General features: G+C 42.8%; 1 protein-coding gene across 2 annotated transcripts in view; it reads left to right on the forward strand.

Moving 5' to 3' along the window:
* The window catches only part of OR13P2 (olfactory receptor family 13 subfamily P member 2), a 115,866-nt gene extending 105,413 nt beyond the window's left edge, over window positions 1-10,453 (forward strand). Inside the window, exons 3-6 of one of the 2 annotated variants that reach the window (XM_070260160.1) lie at window positions 2,281-2,604; window positions 4,197-4,293; window positions 4,497-4,732; window positions 8,819-10,453. In XM_070260160.1, coding sequence (XP_070116261.1) covers window positions 8,830-9,660 — 831 coding nt within the window. In that variant the 5' untranslated portion in view covers window positions 2,281-2,604; window positions 4,197-4,293; window positions 4,497-4,732; window positions 8,819-8,829 and the 3' untranslated portion in view covers window positions 9,661-10,453. Of the gene's footprint in view, window positions 1-2,280; window positions 2,605-4,196; window positions 4,294-4,496; window positions 4,733-8,721 lie in introns of those variants that run through there. The other variant, XM_001496973.4, reaches the window with a different exon arrangement.
* Window positions 10,454-22,977: the final 12,524 nt, after the last annotated feature.

Raw genomic sequence — 22,977 nt, forward strand, 5'->3', positions numbered from 1 at the left:
AGTGGGCTGTGGCAGCATCCTAGGCTGAGGCAGCAGCATGAGATGCAGCTTGTCTGGGGATCTACGGGTGGTTCAGGCTGCCCAGAGTGCAAGGTGTGAGTCAAAGAACTGCAGGAGGGGAGGCTGGAGAGGTAGGCAGGAGTCAGCTCAGGAAGGGCTTGGCTGCTGGACAGAGGATCTGAGTCTGAATCCCATGAATGGGAACCATTGAAGGTCCTTCAGCAGGGGAGGAACAAAGACAGAGGTGCAGCTTAGAAAGTTGACTCTAGCAGCTGCCTGAAAGCTTACTGCCTACAGAGCCTATGTGATATTGTGATTGATAAAGAATATACATTTGGTCTTCTGGTTCCTGGCAGAGCTCCTAAAACACTTGGAATTTCCGAAGGAAGGAGAGTCATAAAGGTGTCTTTTGTTATGTCAGTGAGGTGACGTTTGGAAAGCCCTTAGGTAACCTAAGGATGGGGGCTGGTCACCAGTGGAGCCAACCCTGTGAGTAAAGGGTTAGAACTTTCAGTCCCACCCTCAACCTCCAGGACAGGGAGAGGGGCTGGAGAGTCAATTCAATCACCAATGGTCAATGAGTTAATCAATCACGCCTATGTAATCAAGCCTACATAAAACCCAAAAGGATGGGTTTGGAGAGCTTCTGGGTTGGTGGTCACGTGGAGATGGGGGAAGAGTTGTGCATTTGGAGAGGGAATGGAAGCCCAACCCACCTCCCCACATACCTTGCCCTATGCATCTCTTCTATCTGGCTGTTCCTGAGTTATATCCTTTTATAACCAAATGGTAATCTAGTAAGTAAAATGTTTCTCAGTTCTGTGAGATGCTGGGGTAAATTAATTGAACTCGCGGAGGGGCTAGCGGGTCAGAAGCACGGGTGACAACCTGGACTCCTGATTGGTGTCTGAAGGGCTGGGAGGAGGGACGGTCTTGTAGGACTGAGCCCTTCACCTGTGGGATCTGACACTATCCCCAGGTAGATTGAGTTGAATTATAGGAGACCCAGCTGGTGTCAGAGAATTGCTTGGTGGTAGGGAAAAAAGCCCACATTGGAATTTGATGTCAGGATCATTAGCCTGGTTGTTGAACTCAGGCCCTGCCGCCTGAGAAGGGAGGTGGATCACAGACCTAGAGTCCCTGAGTCTCAGGGTAAGCAGCCAGGGAGAGGGCATTCCAGGCTGAGCCAGAGAAATGCTGGAAAAGAAACAGCCCCCCAGAGATGTGAGGAGGCCCCTGGGATGGGAGCTTCCCTGTGGGGCAGGCAAAGGCCTCCAGCCTTGAGGGTCTTAGACGGAGCCGAAGTCAGAGTTATCTGGATGTGGACACCACCAAATCCTGAGCTCCCCTCGAGTGGAGGACGAGGCCTCTGTGGGCCGGTCAGTGCTGCAGGGGACTCAGTGCTGGGTCAGGATCAAGAGGGCAGGAAACAGGAGACAGAGCCTGTCACCGAGGGGGAAGTGCCCAGCCCTCAGGTGGCCAGAGGTGTGGCCAGCAAGGAGGAGAGAGAAGAGACTTCATCCATGGGGTGCAGGGCGCAGTGAGGCTCCAGGGCCCGCAGCTCCAGAATCCCACGACCTACCACACCCAGGAGCCAGGCTTGACTGAGCCCGGGTGGCCCAGCCTAAGGAACCCTCCCATCCCAGAGGCCAGGCTCTTGGGCTCAGCTCTCATCAGCCTCTCCCTGTATGGCTCCTGACTTTGCCCAAGCCCCAGTCTGGCTCCTGCAGGGACATATTGGGCCAAGTTCCAGCTGAGCCATCTGTGAGCAAGTGGCCTTGTGGTGCTCGGAAAGGATGGAGCCGCAAGTTTCCTTTGCCCTCCAGGCAGACTGGACTCCTCCGACCCTTTGGCTGGAGACATCCAAGGAGAGGCCTCCAAGGTCTTCTGCCTTCCTCTGCCTCAAACCTACAGGATACATGTTCTTTCTGTTTCCTGTCTTAAGTCCTCAGGGCTGCAGTTCTGGAAATGTCTCTCCATGAGAAGAGAAAAGGTCCTCACCAAGTGATCTGAAATGCCAGAATACTCCCTGCAAGGGCTGAGACCTGAGAGTCACTGGGCAGGTTAAGACCCCCATGGGCACCGTACTTTATAAGATACATTAAAATGCACCCACACCCCACGTTACATACGATTAATACATCACTTACTATATAACTACCTAAGAGCTTAATGAGTTGCAGTTGACTAATAAAATGTTACATTTAATAGTGATTTAAACATTTGCTAACTTTTATTTTTCAGGATTCCTAGTTTTGAGCCAATAATCTTTTCTTTCAGGTCTCCAAGCTGTCTGTAGACTATGAAAGCTCAAGGACCTTAGACATTTGCTTATAGCGCCTACGGAAAGAAACAGCCCTGGGGACGCCACCTGGCAGGAGGAGAAGACACCTTCTTGGCCTTCATCACCCTTGACTTCCCAGGATGCCTCATTTTTGTTGTTGTTCCTGGGAAAGGAGGAGCACCTGAGAAAAGACCTGCCCTCACAGCCCTGTCTGAGCCCCAGCACACACCCTCCCCAGCATCCGCACTCCTGTCCCCAGGCTCAGACTCCCCCAGCCGGACCTCCAGAAGGGCAAGGCCTGAGCGTCCTTGGGGAGTGAGGTGCCTCCTTGGGAGCCTGGTGCTTCCTCCCTGGGCAGGAAGGCGGCTACAGAAACTGTCCTGCTAGGACCCTGGGGCCACGTGCCACACAGGAGTGGCCCCTTGAGTCTGAGGGAGCCCTGCCCACAATTCCCTTTCTGGCAGGGTTATAAGCTCAGGGTTATAAACTCAGGAGTGCCCCCAACTATTCTGGGGAGCAAGCGAGGCTCCTGGCTCCCCCAGGCCCAGCCTCACAGGGAGCTCTGGGTAGGAGCCCAGCTGGGTCCATACTTCCCACTCACTGGCTGCCTGTCTGTCTCTGCTCTGTCCCTTTCCCCATGTCTGTGTGAGGGTGCTCATGGCTGCCTGTCTCTGCCTCTCTCTCTCTCTCTTTCTCCATGTCCATCCGCTCCTTCTCTTCCTCTGGGTCTGTTATTATCTCCCTTTCTCTTTCTTGCTTTCCATCCTTCTCCATCTGCCTCTTTCTGCCTCTGTTTCTATTTTCTGCTCTGTCCTGCCTCCAAAGTTTGTGTCGCATCTCTCCCTCCTCTTTCTGTATCTCTGGCTCTGAGGTTCTCTGACCGGGTCTTCAGCCCACTCTTTCCTTTCTTTCCCTATTGACTTTCCTGAGTGTTGCTCACTCTGCCCCTGGATTTGCCTGCAGCGTGCTCCCTCTCTTCCATCCCCGATTCTCTCCTCTCCTCCTCAGCCTGTTGACAGGGATTTTCTTCTTGCACCATTTCTCTAGGTCTCCTCCTTGAACTGGGTCTCTCTGCCCATCCATCCTCCACTGCAGCGCATCCCCTCGCCTCCTACTCCCTCAGACCACACATTCTATCCAGATCTCGTCTGTCTGCTGTCTTCTTGATCTTGGACTCTCATCCATCTACTTCTCTTGCTCCCAGAGACTGGATTTGCCCTGCCTCTCTCCACCCTCCCTGATTGCCTCTGTCTCTCTCTGTCTGGTCTCTGTGGCCCTTTGTTGGTTCAGTTGCCCTTTCTCAGCTCTCCTGTGTCCCTTTCTCACAGCCCTGGCTCACAGCCCACCTCCCCAGCATCTCAGGCATTCTTTCCTGTCTCCTTTTTGTCCCTGCCTCTGTCTCCTTTTGTGCCTTCACCTTCTCTGTCCCTCTGACTCTCTCCCATTGGGTCTCCACATGTCTATGCCTCTTTCCTTTCGTCTTTTTTCCTCTTCTTAAAGGATAACCACGAAAGGAATAACCACCTTCCACCTTCCTCATCCTGAGCCCCCATCCTCCTCCTCCTGTTGATGTCAATTGTGCTCCCAGCATCTGTCTTTCTGGCTTCTTTTCTGTGTCCCCAGATTCTTCTTCTCTGTGCCCCTCTCTGCCTCCTTGTCGCCTGTGCTTGTGCTTCTCTCCCTTCTGGGGCGTCTCATCTCCTTCCATCTTTCTCTCTACTTTTCTTGCTTTCTAGTTTTACTGTTTCTCTGGATCATTCTTAGCCCCTGCCAGGTCTGTGCTGACACTGGGGAGGGTGTGTGTGTTGGTGATAAGGGACAGGGCAAGAGAAAGGGGAAGGGAGGAGAAAAGATATATTTTCAGAACCTGACAGAATCAGATATTATTGCAATCAACCTCCTGTTTTTACAGATAAGACACAATTACCTTCTCAGAGTCATGGCAGTAAAGGGCAAAAGTGGAAATTCAGAACGATCCTGAGTCTTTCATCTTCTAGCCTGGGCTGCAGGTGAGTAGATATGAGAGGAGGAGATAAAGATAAAAGCCCAAAGTGAAAAAGCAAACAATATTTCTCTGGTTTCTATTACATCCTAACAAGGCACCAAGGCTGGCACCCCAGCCCCAAGCTCTGGCCAACTTGGGGACGGAGGCTAAACTTCTACCAGGACCTGGCAAACATACAACCCATTTCTGTCTTCTCATTGGTAACAGACCATCATCAAACCTGGCTGTAGCAGGGTCAGGACCTGAGGTTCAGAGACTCCAAGCAACTTGCCATAAGACACACAGCAAGCCAGCCAAGGAAAGTGAGAGTGGAAACCAGCCCCAGACTCCGCTCTGGACAAAGACACAAACTCATCAAAAGGCAAGGAGTCCTGGGGGTCAGAGGCCTGTCTCCTGCATCTTCTCTGCTGCCTCTGCCCTCAGCCTGCGGATACAATCTGGAGGTAAGAACTGGCTGCCTCTCGTCACCATGGCCCTTGTTTAAGGGCCTCCATCTCTCAGGAGCTGGGGACAGAATGTAGTTGGCACCATCAGGTTCCCTGCGTCCCTAAGTCCCATTTCCTGGCTCATGGCTCATCTCTGAGATCAGCAACTGACAGTGTAAGAGCCTAGACTAGGTGTCAAGCCACTTGGGTGCTCACTCCACTTCAGACACTCTTGCTGTGTGACCTTAGAGCAGTCGCTTCCTTTGATAAAATGGGCTTTGATAAAATGAGTGGTTATCAAATTGAGCTTCAAAGAGCCTTTATCTAGTAATAGCAGCCTCAGGGAGCCACGTGTGTCTGAGTGAGGAGGGTGTGAGTGGAGTGGGTTCTAAGCTCCTGCAGGAGTCTGCCTTTGACAAAAGGTTCATGGGTTTTTAAAAACCTGACAATGTATAACTCTGAAACTGTAAGACTCCATTCTTGCTCTCCAACACCCACCCAGTCCAACGCCCATTTCCAGTTCTCTTCTCAGGGAGCAGGCCGTCTAGAGGATGGCGTCCCCTCAGTCATGCATGCCTCCCCTCCTATTTCGGCCTTGAAAGTCCTCCTTGGAGGATGTGTAACCACGGTCTAGCCCAGGCACCTAGGGAGGGGTGGGATTGGGGGCACTGGCACCCATTGTTCTATCTCTGCAGCCCCACCCCTGACCCCATTCACCTCCCAATCTAGGCATAAATAGAAAAGTGTTGACTGTCCATCCTAGAGGATCCATTACAGATTATCCCCACCCTTGTTCTACAGATGAGATCACGAGAGCCACGGAGGTTGGCTGACTTCCCAAAGCCATACAGCAAACTGTGTTCCCATGAGCACAAACTCGGGATGGGGCTCAGGTCTGGAATGGGAGTCAGGTGCTGGGATGGGTGTCTGGTGCCCCGATTCAGGTCATGCTGCCTCATGCTATGATGGCCCAAGGTCTAGCCCCACTTCTCTGTGGTTTTCCAGTCCCAGAGGTCTATCGGCCTCAGGAATCAAGAATCTAAGCTCGTCCCCTTTTTCTTTACCATCACATTCTTCCCCTCTGTGAGCTACTCTGGTTCCATCCTAGATTAAGTCATTCTGGTTCGAGTTACCATTCTGTCTCCTAACTTAACTTCTCCACATACGTGGAGTCAGCCTAGGTTGTCACCTTTCAGGTAATCTCCTACCCAAAACACTTTTACCTGATGCCTAACCCAGAAATGTGTTTTCATTAAACTACAGAAGCTGATCCCACGTGCAGCTCAGTGGATGAGCTGAGCTGGGACAGTAGGAGAAGCTCCTCGTTCCATTTTCCTCTGGGCTTCTCTAGGTCCAACGTGTTTTTTTCGTCTTTGATCTTCCTCTCTCCTAGCCACCCTTTTATCTAATTAGTCTACATAAATCCCTACACGTTCCATCTTCAAAGTATCATTTTGAACTTTATTCCTTCTTATAAAACTAACTCGTTTATTGTGGAAAATTTGGAAAGTTCAGAGAACTTTTACAAATAACTATCACCTACAAATACAATCATCAGAAATGTCCACTGTTGACATTTTGGTGTGTTCCTTTCTAATTTTTGTCTAGGCATATAAATCTTTACACTATTAGGATTAGTTTATACATAGTTTCATATTCTGCTTTCTTACATACCAATCTATTGGAGCATTTCCCCACAATGTGAAGTACTCTCCAAAATATGATTTTAAAGGCTATAAGGTATTCACCATATCAATATACCATAATTTATTTAACAAGTCTCCTGATTTAGGACATTTAAGTTGTTTCTGGTTTTCCCTGTTAGAAATAATATTGCAATGAACATCCTTGATGAAAACCCCTCCCCATTCTCTGATGTTTTTCCCTATGCAAAATTCTGAAAACTGAATTTACATACTGCCAAATTTTCCTTCAGAAAGACTATAGTAATTTATTTCCCATAGCAATATATGACAATTCCTTTTCGACAGTAAACTGGCCAATATCAGGCATTATCATTTTAAGAGAATTTTTTCCCTGTTGCATAGGTTAAAAACTATTATCCCATTGTTGGTTTAACTGGCAATCGTTAATTATTATAGGCTTAAACTTTTTTGTGAGTTCATTGCCATTTGAATCTCTTTTTGTCAATTGATTACTCATATCTCCTTCTTGGTGGTTAGTGTTTTTCTTTATGTTTAGCATATAAAGATATCTTTTATTTTTATTTATAGCTTATATTTACTTAGTGTATAAAGATATCTTTTACACTGATGACATTAATCACTTGTCTTCCATATATATTATAATCATCATTAGTTTTTTAACTTAGAGAAAATTTTCTTTTTTATATCACCAAAAATATTCATCTTTTCCTTTATTATTTCTTTGTTTTTATGCTCACGTGAAAGGAAAAAAATAATGACATTTCAGCAGAAGGAATGTGAGCAACTTTGGCATAATATGGACATAGGGAAATGGAGAGAAAGCCAACTTTCTCTGCACAGTTGAGCAGATCAGTGGTTCTCAATGTGTGGTCCCAAAGGCAGGCAGTATCTGCATTACCTGAGAACTTGTTAGAAATGCAAATTCTCAGATTCCATGCCAGACCTACTGAACTAGCACTCTGGGTGTGAGGCGCAGCAGCACCTGACAAGCCCTCCAGGTGATTCTGATGCAGGATGAAGCTTGAAATGACTGAGAGAGGAATTGGGGTTGGTGGCTGGCAGCCCAGGTGAGAAGAATGAGGAGTCCTAGAACAGGGAGACAAGGGGAGATGGGAGGGGGGGTCCAGGAAGGAGAGTAGACACCAGTAATATGACAGCTGGCTGGGAACCAGAGAGGAAACATTGCTGCAGAGATAGCTTAGGGACTTGAGAGTCCCTAAAATACTTGGTTTTCATGGTGTTCTGTTCTGTGCCGCCTTGTGAGTTATCATACCTTCAGGACAAGTCTTAGAAATATCAACCTGGTTTGGAGGAGTTTTGGGGCATAAAGGAGAAAGAGAATAGGGATGAAGCATTGAAGAGGTCAGTCCACTCACAAGGCAAGGCAGTGAGCGAGGTCAAGGAAAGTGATCAGGATGCACAAGGACTCTCAAAACTATTGGGGAAGCTATTGGACTTCTTACAGGAGCCTGATGAGGAGCTATGATGCTTTATTTGGATATTAAAGGGAAAAGGGACATCCCCATGAGGCTGAAGGACTTGAAACATTCAGGTTATGCTTCAAAAGCCTTTCTCTGTCCCACTGTAAAATAAATATTCACCTATATATTTTCCCCTAGGCTGCATTATAGTTTTATTTTTTGCGCTTAACTCTAACATATTTAGAATTTACCTTAGCAGACAGCGTAAAGTCACTTTTCGACCCAGATTATTTATAACACTTCCTTGCCCCTCTGATTTATAATATATAGTAAACATTTGGCAAAAATATGTTGAATGAATGACATAATTGATGAATATGAGTGAAGTCTCATCCACCAGGAAAAGCTAAAGCTTAAATCTTAAGTCTAACTTTTATCATACATAGGATTGTTTTAATCCCCAATCTAACCTTCATCCTAATCCTAACAGTGATAAAAACCTGAACCCAAATAATTAATGTAACAACCCTAAAGCTAATCCTAATCTTAAAAGAATACTTAGCAACCTCTGTTGTCCCAAGACAAAACAGAAAATGGGGTGAATAATAGAGAGAAAAGTGAGGCTATGTTAGGAGAAGGAACAGGCACCTACAGGCCAGGATGGCACACAGCACACAGCACTTCCCTGACTCGGCCTTCCCCATTTCCACCACCATGACCCTCCAGTAAATCCTGAACCAAACCCCAATACCATTCAAACTACTTTGGGGACACATGCCTGGTGCCTCCATCCACCAATTCAAACTTTCTGTTAGGAAATATGAAGGAAACAATGGGTGTGAAAATTCCTTACATGCCCTTGGCACAGACCCTCAGTAAATTACATATCCCCCAAAACTCTTTAAACAGGCAGATCACAATGAAGGAGCTCAACCAGTCCACAGTGACAGAATTCATTCTCTTGGGCTTTGCCCCCAACCCCAGGGCCAATCCTCTGCTCTTCACCTTCTTTCTAGTCTTTTACCTGATGATCCTTGTGAGCAACAGCCTCCTCATCATCCTCATCCACCAGGACTCTTGCCTCCACACGCCCATGTACTTTTTCATCAGTGTCCTCTCCATGCTGGACGTGTGCTACACCACCACTACTGTGCCTCAGATGCTCGTGCATATTCTCAGCAAGAAGAGGGCCATCTCTTTAGCTAGATGTGTGGCCCAGATGTACACCTGCCTCCTCTTTGGGATCACTGAGTCCTGGCTTTTCTCCATCATGTCCGTGGACAGGTACATGGCCATCTGCCACCCTCTCCGATATAAAGTCATCATGAGCCGCTGGGTGTGCCTCCTCATGGTGGGCATCTGTGCAGCCTATGGTGTGGTGGGTGGCCTATGTGATACCTTCTTTGCTATGCGCTTGCCCTATTGTGGTCCTAATGAAATTGACCACTACTTTTGTGAGGTTCCTGCCATTCTGAAGCTGGCCTGTGCAGACACATCCCTCAATGACTTGGTAGACTTCATTGTAGGGGTCAATGTCATCGTGGTCCCACTCTCCCTGGTTGTTGTTGTCTATGTCAACATCTTTGCCAACATCATGAAGATCCGCTCAGCTCAGGGACGGATCAAGGCCTTCTCCACCTGTGCCTCCCACATCACCGTGGTCACCATGTTTGCCATTCCCTGCATCATCATGTACATGAGCCCTGGCTCTGACCCCTTGTCAAACAGTGGCAAGAAAATGGCCCTTTTCTATAACGTCACCACAGCCTTCCTCAACCCTGTCATCTACAGTCTGAGGAACAAGGACGTCAAAAAGGCTTTCCTCAAATTGATGGGACAGGGCAGAGTGAGATTTTAAAGCTGAAGACCTGGGGAGCTGAACAAAGCAGGACTCACCCTCACCAACTCCCTGAGGTGTTGATTCCATAAAGCTGGAAGAGCTGATTCCGTAATGCCTACTCTTTACCCTCGCCCCATGGGAGGCAACAGGGTGCTCGGACCACTGCAGTGTCTCTGGTGATGTGGTTGGAACAGAGACAATTGTGAAGATCCAGCACACTGGTCAAGGGCCTGGACTTAGTGCCAGACAGAACAGGAGGAGAGACTTGCTTTTTCCAATTACTAGAAACTGTGAATTTCTGCAAGTCATTTTACTACTTTCAGGAGTAAAGTACTTTAAGTATCTCTTCCTTACAGGGAAGTTGTAGTGATTAAATATGACAATATATGAAAAGTGCTTAGTATAGAGCCCAGCATATAGTAATCTTTCAACAAATGTTAGTTTTAATTTTTAAAATTTATTACTGAGGGATGAACTATCCACCAGGAATCAGCCATGATCCTCCCAGGCTGTGGAAGTGACAGGAGCCCTAGAGAGTAAAGGAAAAAAAGGGAGGAAAGGTGGAAGAAGTAGAGACTCAAAAATTGAAAAGTGGAGAATCTCAGGGTGAGAAAGAGACTTGAGAAGGAGGAAATGAACCTGCATCCAGCCATCTGGCAACTGTGTCGGTTAGAGCCCCTGAGGTCGATTGAAATTATCCTGGGAAGGGGAAGAATACTGTTTTATGACCATTCATTTCTGTTCTTTTGTATTTTTATACCTCTTGATTTCCCTTTTCTCCTTGTTTCTAATAAAGTTCATTTTGGAAAACTATATCCTGTCTTGGCTGATCTCAAGGAAAGGAGACTCTGTCCACTTAAGGACAAGGGAAATTAGAGAGGGACAGTGGGCTTAATGTTACCCCAGATGCAAAATTTAGGGAGTCCAGGGAGAGATTATAAACTCATTGGGGAGGTTTTTGCTCTATTCCCTCTTGCCTGGAGGGACCTTCCCTGAAAATCCACTTATTCCTCACAGAAGCTTTACAAACGTAAATTGTTTTTTCCCAGGCTTCCCCAGTCTGCACAGTCACGGTACTGGGCATCACTCGTATTTACTGGCTTTCACCTCTGCTTGTTGCCGCAGAAACTCCAGCACCCAACAAAGCAATCCCATTAGGTTCTAGAGACACATTCCACAAGCTAACATGCAACCCTCTTGGGTTCTTCTTTCAGCCCCTTTGCTGATGTACATTGCTTGTGAAACTCCTTGCAAAAACATCAGCTGGGCTCGGCGGAAAATTTTAACAGGAATGCCTGTGCCCTCCCTGAGAGGCCAGGGTGCAGGTTCACAATGTCCTCAAAGGTGCTACCTTGCCCCACCACCCAGGAGCCAGATGTTGCATAAAACATGAAGCAAAATTAAAGGCAAATAACAAAACAGGGCATATAATTGCAACACTTACAGACCCGTGGATAACACTATTAACATAGAAAAAGCTCTTGCAAATTGGTAAGAAAAATACAAACACCCCCAGCAAACTGGGAAAGGATATGAACAATTCCTAAAAAAGAAATCCAAATCATCAGTAAACATATAGGAAAACCCCACCACAGTAGGCACCAAAGAAATGCAAGTTAAAATACCATTGAGATGTCACTCTTTCACCTTTGAAACCGACAAAAAGTTTTTAAACAATAAAATCAGAGGAATCCAGAATACAATGAAACATAGATTTTATACATGCTAGTGGGAGTATAAATTGATTTTTTTCTCCACTGGTCCCATAAAATTTTTTTTCAATTATATTATTGTGATCATAGTGGTTTATAACATTGTGCAATTTCAGTTGTACATTATGATTTATCAGTTTCTGTATAGACTGTATTGTGCTCACCACCAATAGTCTAATTTTTATCTGCCAGCATACACATGTGCCCCTTTACCCCTTTTGTCCTCCCCCCCCAGCCCCCTTCCCTTCTGGTAACCACTAATCTGTGCTTTTTATCCATATGTTTGTTTATCTTCCACATGTGAGTGAAATCATGCAGTATTTGTCTTTCTCTGACTTATTTTGCTTAACATAATACCCTCAAGGTCCATCCATGTTGTTGCAAATGGGACAGTTTGTCTTTCTTTATGGCTGAGTAATATTCCATTTTGTATATCTATCGTATCTTCTTTATCAATTCATCTGTTGATGGGCATTTGGTTTGCTTCCATGTCTTGGCTATTGTGATAATGCTGCCATGAACATAGGGGTGCATAAATCTCTTTGAATTGTTGATTTCAAGTTCTTTGGATAAATATCCAGTAGTGGGATAGCTGGGTTGTATGGTATTTCAACTTTTAATTTTTTGAGAAATCTCCATACTGTTTTCCATAGTGGATACACCAGTTTACATTCCCACCAGCAGTGTATGAGGGTTCCCTTTTCTCCACATCTTCAACATTTCTCATTTTTTGTCTTGGTAATTATAGCCATTCTGACAGGTGTAGGGTGATATCTCATTGTAGTTTTGATTTGCATTTCCCTAATAATTAGTGATGTTGAACATCTTTTCACGTGCCTGTTGGCCATCTGTGTATCTTCTTTGGAATAATGTCTCTTCAGGTCCTCTGCCCGTTTTTTTGATTTGGTTGTTCATTCTTTTGTTTTTGAGTTGTGTGAGTTTTCTGTATACTTTGGAAATTAACCCCTTGTCAGATACATGATTTACAAATATTTTCTCCCAGTTGGTGAGTTGTCTTTTCATTTTGTTCATGGTTTCCTTAGCCTTGCAGAAGCTTTTTAGTCTGATGTAGTCCCATTTGTTTATTTTTTCTTTTGTTTCCCTTGCTTGAGTAGACATGGTATTCAAAAAGATGCTACTAAGACCGATGTCAAAGAGTGTACTGCCTATATTTTCTTCTAGGAGTTTTATGGTTTCAGGTCTTACATTCAAGTCTTTAATCCATTTTGAGTTAATTTTATGTATGGCAAAGATAATGGTCTACTTTCATTCTTCTGCATGTGGCTGTCCAGTTTTCCCAAAACCGTTTATTAAAGAGAATTTCCTTTCTCCATTGTATGTTCTTGGCTCCTCTGTCAAAGATCAACTGTCCGTAGATGTGTGGTTTTATTTCTGGGCTTCCAATTCTGTTCCATTGATCTGTGTGTCTGTTTTTGTGCCAGTACTGTGCTGTTTTGATTACTAAATCTTGGAAGTATATTTTGAAGTCAGGGATTGTAATGCCTCCATCACAATTTTCTCAGATTGCTTTGGCTATTCAGGATCTTTTGCTGTTCCATATAAATTTTAGGATTCTTTGTTCTATTTCTGTGAAGAATGTCATCGGGATTCTGATTGGGATTGCATTGAATCTGTAGATTGCTTTAGGTAGTATGGACATTTTAACTATGTTTATTCTTTCAATCCATGAGTATGGAATATCCTTCCATTTCTTTATATCTTCTTCCATTTCTTCCAATAATATCCTATAGTTTTCAGTGTACAGGTCTTTCACTCCATTGGTTAAATTTACTCCTAGATATTTTAGTCCTTTTGTTGCATTTGCAAATGAGATTGTATTCGCGACTTCTCTTTCTGCCAGTTCATTATTACTGTATAGAAGCACAACCAATTTTCGTAAGTTGATTTTGTACCCTGCAACTTTACTATAGGGTTGATTATTGATTATTTGTTGATTGATTGATTATTTCTAATAGTTTTCTGGTGGATTCTTTAGGGTTTTTTATATATGTCATCTGCAAAAAGTGAGATGTTTCCTTCCTTTCCAATTTGGATACCTTTTGTTTATTTTTCTTTCCTAATTTCACTGGCCAAAACCTCCAGTACTACATTGAATAGGAGTGGTGAGAGTGGGCACCTTTGTCTTGTTCCTGTTCTCAGAGGAATGGCTTTCACTTTTTCACTGTTAAGTATGATGTTGGCTGTTGGTTTGTCATATACTGCCTTTGTTATGTTAAGGTAATTTCTATACCCATTATTGAGAGCTTTTATCATAAATGGATGTAAGATCTTGTCAAATGTTTTCTCTGCATCTAGTGAGATGATGATGTGATTTTTATTCCTCATTTTGTTAATGTGGTGTATCAAATTGATTGACTTCTGGATGCCGAACCATTCCTGCATTCCTCGTATAAATCATGGGGTATGATCCGTTTAATGTATTGCTGCATTCGGTTTGCCAATATTTTGTTGAGGATTTTTGCATCCGTGTTCATCAGCAATATTGGCCTGTAATTTTCCTTCTTTGTGTTTTCTTTGCCTGGTTTTGGTATCAGGGTGATGTTGGCCTCATAGAATGAGTATGGAAGCATTCCATCTTCTTCCACTTTTTGGAACAGTTTGAGAAGATTAGGCATTAAATCTTCTTTGAACATTTGGTAGCATTCTCCGGAGAAACCATCTGGCCCTGGACTTTTGTTTTTTGGGAGGTTTTTGATTACTGCTTCAATCTCTTTACTTGTGATTGGTCCCTTCAGATTCTCTTTCTTCTTGGTTCACTTTTGGGAGGTTGTGTGAGTCTAAGAATTTATTCATTTCTAGGTTATCCAATATGTTGGCATATAGTTTTATAATCCTTTGTATTACTATGGTATCCATTGTGATTTCTCCTCTTTCATTTCTAATTTTATTTATTTGAGGCTTCTCTCTTTTTTTCTTAGTGAGTCTGGTTAAGGGTTTGCCAATTTTGTTTATCTTTTCAAGAATCAGATCTTAGTTTCACTGATCCTTTCTACTTTTTTTTAGTCTTTATTTCATTTATTTCTAGTCTAATTTTTATTTCCCTCTCTCTGCTGGCTTTGGGCTTTGTTCTTTTTTTTCTAGTTCTGTTAGGTGTAGTTTAAGATTACTTATTTGAGATTTTTCTTGTTTATTGAGGTGGGCCTGTAGTGCTATGAATTTCCCTCATATAACTGATTTTGCTGCATCTTATAAGAGTTGATATGTTGTATTTTCATTTTCTTTTGTCTCCAGGTATTTTTTAGTTTCTCCTTTGGTTTATTCATTGATCCAATGGTTGTTCAGTAGCATGTTGTTTAGTCTTCACATATTTGTGATTTTCTCAGCTTTTTTTTATAGCTGATTTCCAGTTTCATAGCATCGTGATCAGAAAGGATGTTTGATATGATCTTAATCTTCTTAAATTTATCAAGGTTTGTTTTGTTTCCCAATATATGGTCTATCTTTGAGAATGTTCCATGTGCGCTTGAGAAGAATGAGTATTCTGCTGTTTTTGGATGGAATGTTCTATACATATCTATTAAGTCCATCTGGTCTAGTGTTTCATTTAAGTCCACTGTTTCCTTGTTTATTTTCTGTCTGGAGGATCTATCCATTGACATAGTTGGGTGTTAAGATCACCTACTATTGTGTTATTGTCAATTTCTCCCTTTAGGTCTGTTAATAGTTGCTTTATATACTTTGGTGCTCCTGTGTTAGGTGCATAAATATTAATAAGTGTTATGTCTTCTTGGTGGACTGTCCTTTTTGTCATTATATAGTGCCTATCTTTGTCCTTGTTATCTTTTTTATCTTGAAGTCTGTTTTATCTGGTATAAGTACCACTATACCTGCTGTCTTTTGCTTAAAGTATCATCTTCCATCCCTCACTCTGAGCCTACATTTGTCTCTAGAGCTGAGATGTGTTTCCTGGGGACAGCATATTGTTGGGTCTTGTTTTTTAATCCATCCAGTCACTTTGTGTCTTTTGATTGATGAATTCAATCCATTTACATTGAGAGTGATTAGTGATATATGAAGCCTTAATCTTGTCATTTTGTCTTTTTTTTTCCAGTTGTTCTGTATTCCCATTGTTTCTTTTCCCTTGTATTACTGCCTGCCATTTCAGTTTGGTGGTTTTCTGTGATGATATTCCCAGTTTTCTCTTTGCTTATGCTTTGTGACTCTGCTCTGATTTTTTGTTTTGTGTTTGCCATGAGTTTGTATAAATGACCCCATAGATGAGATTGTCATTTTTCTGATAGCCTCTTATCTCCACCAGGTTATGCAAGTTCCATCTCTTTCCACTTCCTCTTCCATGTTCTTGTTGATACAAATTCTTCTTATTTGTTTTGTGAGTTTGTGACCAAATTGTATTAGTTATAGCTATTTTTATGCTTTCTTTCCCTTTGTCTTTATAATTGTTTATGAACTTATTGTGATATAGAGCTGCAATTTTATAATTCTCTTTATCTCCTTGCTCAAGGTTTTGTGAACCTTTGCTTTTTAGTTTCAGATAGGAGGGCTCCTTTCAACATTTCTTGTAAAGCAGGTCTATTGGTGGTGAACTCCCTCAGCTTTTGCTTGTCTGGGAAATCTTCTATTTTTCTGTCATATCTGAAGGATAACTTTTCTGGATAGAGTATTCTCAGCTGATAGTTTTTGTCTTTCAGTATTTTGAATAAATTATTCCACTCTCTCCTAGCCTGTAGGGTTATTGCTGAGAAATCCACTGAAAGCCTGATGGGGGTTCCTTTCTAAGTTATTTTCTTATGTCTTGCTGCCCTTATTATTTTTTTGTCATTGACTTTTTACAATTTACTATTATATGCCTTGGAGAAGGTCTTTCTGCATTGATGTAGTTAAGAGTTGTTCTTTTTTAAAGGTATGCTTTTTTTTTCTTTTCTTTTTTTTTGGTGAGGAAGTTTGTCACTGAGCTAATGTCTGCTGCCAATATTCCTCTTTTTTTTTTCTCTCCAAAGCCCCAGTATATAGTTGTAAGTCATTCTAGTTCTTCTATGTGGGATGCCACCATAGCATGGCTTCATGAGCCATAGGTCAGCACCCTGGACCTGAACCCATGAACCCCAGGCTGCCAAAGCAGAGCACATGAACTTCACCACTCAGCCATGGGGCCAGCCCCATGATTAGGAGTTCTATTAGCTTCATGTGCTTGCATAACTAGTTCTTTCCCCAGGTTTGGGAAGTTCTCAGCTATTATTTCTTTGAGTAAGCTCTCTGCTCATTTCTCCCTCTCTTCCCCTGGATACCTCTGACCCTTATGTTACGCTTCCTAATCAAGTCGGATATTTCATGAAGAATTTCTTAGTTCCCTCTCCTCCTCCACCTGACTCATTTCTAGCTTTTTATGCTTGAGCTCACTTATTCTCTCCTCCATAGAGTCTGCTCTATTTTTCATTTTCTATATTATTTTTCATCTCCAGAATTTCTGGGGGGTTTTTTAGCATTTCAAACTCCTTAGTGAAGTACTCCTTCTGTGCATTAATTTTATTCCTGAGATCATTGAACTGTCTTTCTGAGTTTTCTTGTAACTCATTGAGTTTCTTTATGACAGCTATTTTGAATTATCTGTCAGTCCAGTTGTAATCTTCTGTGACTTCAAGTTTGGTTTCTGGAGAGCTGTCCTTCTCCTTCTGTTCTGCTATGTTACTGGAGTTCTTCATGATGTTTGACGAATTGATCCTCTGCCAGCACATTTGTGGTAGTAACCACCTTTCTTATTTGGGTACAGCTTTGGTTACTTTGGTTCTGAATTGCTTCTGGTTGTATATGAGAGTCTACCTTTCCTCTCTCCATTGCCTCTTCCAGGGGCATTGTCAGTGCCCTCCTTGTGCCACATGTGCCTCTGGAGTTGCTAATGCCTTTGCTTTAGCCTTATGTGTCACCACTGCCAGGCTGTAAGGACTTCTACTGCTTCTGGGGTCTCGACAGGTTCAGATGCTTCTGCCCCATGCACCACTTGTGCTGCTGTTCCTGGGTTGTTTCGGGGTGCTGGTCGTACCACAGCCAGGGGTGCTGGGTTCACGGGTGTCCCTGTCACTACTGAGGGCCTGGTAATCCAGAGAATTGTATACAGCCCCTGCTGCTGGTAGTGCTGGTGTTGGGGATGCCACCACTGGGAGCTGGCTCACCAATTCTGCTGTGGTTCCTGAAGCCTCTGGTCACAGGTTCCACCTGCCACTGCTAGTGGGGAGCAGAGGCTATGCAGGGAAAGGTTTTTGTTCTTGTTCACTTTGCAGCCTCTGGGCTCTAGTGCTAGCTGCTATGTTTTCAAAACTCAGGTCAGAGTGCCCCACACCAGCCAGGAACATCCAATTTTATATACTATCCTCATTGTTGGAAGGACCCTGCCACTGCCACAGCATGGAGAGGGGGTAGGCACTCTGGATCTGGTGATAGATGGGCAGGGAACAAACAGATTTGTCCCCTCTGCCCCACCAGGACCACTCCCAGGCACACAGGCTGAGTCCTCTGGCAGACAGGCAGGAAGTACTCTGATCCACACTCTCCTCCCCTGCCAGGATAGCTCGAGCGAGCTGCACCTGTTTTCTCACAGGCCTGCAGGCCAGTGTGGGTATCTGTGCTGTGGATTGCTGCTACCTGGGGAGGGGAGAAGGGGCTGCCCCTCTAGTTCCACTACCTTCTGGGGGCCCAGTCTGTATAGATTCCTGGATCTCTTATGCATCCTATTGTGCTGTGTATGTAAGCCTCTGTTGGTAAATGGATGTCCAACTGGTTGTAACCTAGAGAGGAGAAACAAACAGAACAACTCTCTCTGCCATGATGCTGATGTCACCTAAATTGATCTTTTTAAAAGATGATTTGTCTTTATGTATCAGAAACCTTAACTATGTTCATACTCTTCAACTCAATATTTCCACTTTTAGGACCTTTTAGGAAACACACATCAGAAGTGCAAGGAAAGTAATCCAACAATTCCCATTGTGCCACTTATGATGGGAGAAAATTAGAAATAATTGAAAACACTTCTGTAATAGTGAGTGATTTAAATATATTATGGTATGGCCACATAACGGTATACTATGTAGCCACTGAAAATGTACTTTATAGGAATATTTAATGACATAAATGCTCACAACGTGATGTTCAGTGAATAAAACGAGAAACAGCTTGTAAATAGCATGTTGCTATTACACCATTAACAGCTATAAATCTCTTTTCACCCCTGAAATCAGATATTAAAGCTCAGAATAAGAGAAAATTAACCAACTAATTAAGGCAACTTCTTTTTCCCTTTTCACACTCATTCTCTTGCTCCTCTCTCTGGCCCCAATTTAGTTTTAACTCCAATCGCAATATATCTAGACATCTGGCAATTAGGAGCTTCCAACAATCCAATCCACTCTATGAACCTCTTCTCTTAAATTCACACTGCAGGGTTGAAATCGTGCCAGGCTTCCCAGGAAATTCCAGTAAACACAGACACACAGGTCTGCTTTGATAATCTCTGGCATTGTTGCAAACACTTCATTTTTTTCCAAAAAGGGCAAACCTCCTCAATCTCTGGAACAAGTCTTCTCCATTGAGCCATCTAATCAAGTTCCACCAAAAGTATTTCAAATTTCTCAATCCAGAGATCTTAACATGTCTACCCATTGTGGCATGGAAACTAACTCCTCCTCCAAAGAGCTTTGGGTCATTGTCTATTTCCTTTTTCTTGTTCTACTTTAGTCAATGTTGGCAATGTATATGTTTCTCAAAAATTTTCCATTTAATCTAGGTTTTCAAGTTTACTGGTATCAAGCTTTTTTAAAACCTGCTGTATATGTAGTTCTGCATGTCTTTTAGTTCTTAATATACATTTGTTCCTTCTCCCTTTATTTTTTGATCAGTTTTGCCAAAGGGGTATCTATTTTGAAGTTTTAAAGAAGCAGAAATTGGCTTTGTTGATGAACCCTCTACTAAATTGAGTTTTGCTTTTGTCTTTATTATTTTCCTCATTCTGTTTTCTTTCTTCTTTTTCTAGTCTATTCCCTTGAATTGGATGGCTAGCTCCTTATTTTCAGTCTTTCTCATCTTGTAATACATACTGAGTTATAAATTTCCAACCAAACACCACTTTCACTGCATCCTACAAAGTTTTGGTATGTAGCGGTTGCACTGTCATTCAGTTATAATTGTAGTCTGCTCTGTTACAATGCATATTACTGTGACTGAAATTAGCTCAAATCAACTAATAAATAGGGGAACAATGTCATTATAAATGACAAATCTCATTGGTTCATACACATTTTTTTCCAACACATTCATGTATTGTACAACAAAATAACAGTAGTCACTCCAAGTCCTGATCATATAGCAGCCAGAACTTTCACAAGGTCCAGCCTGTGACCAGAGCATTGCAGAAAAAAATATTTATTTCTATGCAGCCAACCATGTTCATGTTCCAGGTTTTAAAGCTCAGTTTGAACATGTGGTCAAATGGAATGTAAGTCAACTGAAAGCAGGAAAATCGGTAAAGCAGATTTCAACTTAGTCCCAGGAAGTGCTCATACTTGGCAGCAGGCTGCCAAATGAGGTAGTAGAAGTGGTCATTCACTCTAAGCCTGGACACTAAGGCTGCAGAGATGAGGCCAACTTCGATGACCTCTGATGCCACTTCCAGTTCTGAGGTACGTGATTACAAGAATTTTGCAGAGCAGGGGTGCCAGGCACATCATCCCTTCCTACATTACTTTATTCTTACAATGGGTTCTGATGAAATGTTCTGCTCCTGCCTGTTCCCAGGGTGGTACCTATCAGACTTGGCGGCAGTTACAGATTCTCAGTCTCTAATGAGATGCATATGGGTCTTCTGGCTGCTAGGAGCTGATGGGAGTGGTGATCACAAAAGTGCTGAGCTCTACTTCTGATGGACATAAAGGATGCTGTGTCTACCCCAAAGTGTCACTAGTACTGAGTAAGTATTATCTCATGGCCAAGCTCCAGTGGCCTTCAAGGACCAGCCCCCAACCTGCTCCTCCAACTCACAGTCAAAGCAGCTTTGCAGGATCAGAAGCACTATCATTTTGGTAAGAACCAACTGGTTCAAGGCCTCCACCAGGCTGAAGAAGTGGCTGCTCTAGGGCCATGCCAGACAGGCTGGCCTTGCACTAGCTTGCTATTTGTAGCAGTCGGAGTTCACTCAAAGAAGCGATCCATGGTACATGTTATGGATAAGGGATTTATTTCAGAAATTAGACCTTACACAGTTGTGGCAAGAACTTGGAAAGTAGAGATCTAAAAAAGACATTGGAGGACCAGAGTAAAATCATTGTCTATTCATCCTGAACTACTGGTACAGGTAGACAAGTCAGAGCTTGCAGGAGAATCTGAGAAGCCAAGCACCTCAGTCATTTAAGTAGGACCATAAGAAGGAAACTCGTGGAGAGGTCTCTAGGAAGTTGTGGCCACTGAGGGTCCACATCCAAGCATTCAGTTGTGGACCAGGGGTTACTATTGGTCCCAGGGCCAGCTTTTGGTAAGATGAGTTTACCAAGGAAAACAAAGACAAATTAGGACCCACTGGATGCTCAACATCTAGCCATATGAACATGAGGACTTTCAATCAAACAGTAGGGACTGCTACTTCACTTCTGAAGGCCAAATCACAAAACATACAAAGAAGGAGACTCTGGGAAACAGTTCCCACCTTAACCAAGTTGGGATTATTTTAGGAATAAGGAATTTATTTTAGGAATTGAACCTTACACAAGTGTGGGAAGAACTTTCTGTCAAGTTGACAATACCACAATCCAGCCACCATTGGGGCAAAACATCATTATTATGTATTTTTCCTTATGATTTCCTCTTTAATCCATGAATTATTGAGAGTAGTTTTAAAAATTACAAATGCGTGAAAAGACTTCTATTTCTGGACATGATTGAGTAACAGGTACTAGAACTACCTCTCCACTACAATGATAAAACAGAACAAAATTTATGAAGCAACTCTTTACAAGCATCAGACAACAGAGAGTGTGTATTAGCTTGTTAGGGCTGCCATAACAAAATACCACATACTGGGTGGCTTAAATAACAGAAGTTTATTTTCTCATAGTTCTGGAGGCTGGAAGTCCAAGATCAAGGTGTCAGCAAGTTTGGTTTCTCCTGACGCCTCTTTCTGTGGCTTGCAGCTAGTCACCTTCTCATTGTGTCCTCACATGGTCTTTTTTCTGTGTGTACTCATCCCTGGTGTCTCTCTTGTTATTCAAATTTCCTCATCTTACAAGGACACCAATCAGACTGGATTAGGGCCCACTCATAAGACATCATTTTAACTAGATCACCTCTTTAAAGGTCTTATTTCCAAATGCAGTCACAACCTGAGATATTAGGGGCTAGTCTTCAATATACAAAATTGGGCAGGGGTAAACACAGTTCAGCCCAAAACACAGTGTAAGAAATTATTGAGAGAAGAGAAACATAGGAAGTGATATTTCTGGCCAGGAGTGCTTTCCAATCTGTAACTCAGGTAAGTGGAGTCCAAGCAGAGAGCAGCAACCCCTGTGGTGGAGGAAACAAAGATCAGAAGTGTGGGCTGTTAAGGAAGCTGAGGAATTTGAGAGGCACAAATTTGAAAGAGGAAAAATCTCTAGAGAACGGAGCCCCAGAAATCTATATAGAGGTTCCCTTGAGCCATTGCCAATTACTGACATGCACATACACAGAGTGAGACTCTTGAGACATGGCAGAAAGCAGCTACTCGTGGCTGTGAGATGAATGAACATTCAGGAGCTTGTACCATGCTGGGAGATATTGGAGTTGCAACCATGCAGAGTGGAACTGCCTAAAGGTATACTCCAGGCTCCCCAAACAACCCCATATTAGGAATAGGGCAATACTATCCCTAGAGCAAGAGCCACTCTTGATTTACGAAATAGCCAAAACCAAATCTTAACAGAATTAAGCTGATATGGCAATAAGTTAGCCCCATGTCAGAACAAATATCAAAACTCTTTAAAGGAAAACAACATAATGTAGACTATCAACTATCTAGCATCTTTTAAGTTATATTAACACCCAGCATAGAATCAAGTTTTACTGGACATGTAAAGAAACAGGAGAAAATGACTCACAATCAGAGAAGAAACAGTCAAGAGAAACATATCCAGAGATGATGTAGATGCTAGAATTAATAAAAAGACTTTAAAACAGTAAGCATAAATACATTCAAGGATTTTTAAAGGAAAACATGGACATCATGAGTGAACAGATAAGTAATCATGATAGAAAATGGAAACTATAAAAAAATAAACATGAAGAAAAGAACATCTTTTCAACAAGTGGTGCTGGAACAACTGAACATCCACCTGCAAAAAAAAAAAATTAATCTAGACACAGATCTTACACTTTTCATAAAAATTAACTCAAAATGGTCAGAAACCTAAATGTAAAGTGTAAAATTATAAAAACTTTTAGAGCATAATGTAAGGAAGAAATCTAGGTGAACTTGGGTCTGCTAATGAGTTTTTATATATAAAACCACAATCACAATCCATGAAAGAAAAAATTGATACGTTGGACTTCATCAAAATTTAAAACTTCTGCTCTTCAAAAGACACCATTAAGGGAACAAAAAGACAAGCCACAGACTGGGAGAAAA

The sequence above is a fragment of the Equus caballus genome, chromosome 2 (assembly GCF_041296265.1).
Source record: "Equus caballus isolate H_3958 breed thoroughbred chromosome 2, TB-T2T, whole genome shotgun sequence".
NCBI classification, from domain to species: domain Eukaryota; kingdom Metazoa; phylum Chordata; class Mammalia; order Perissodactyla; family Equidae; genus Equus; species Equus caballus.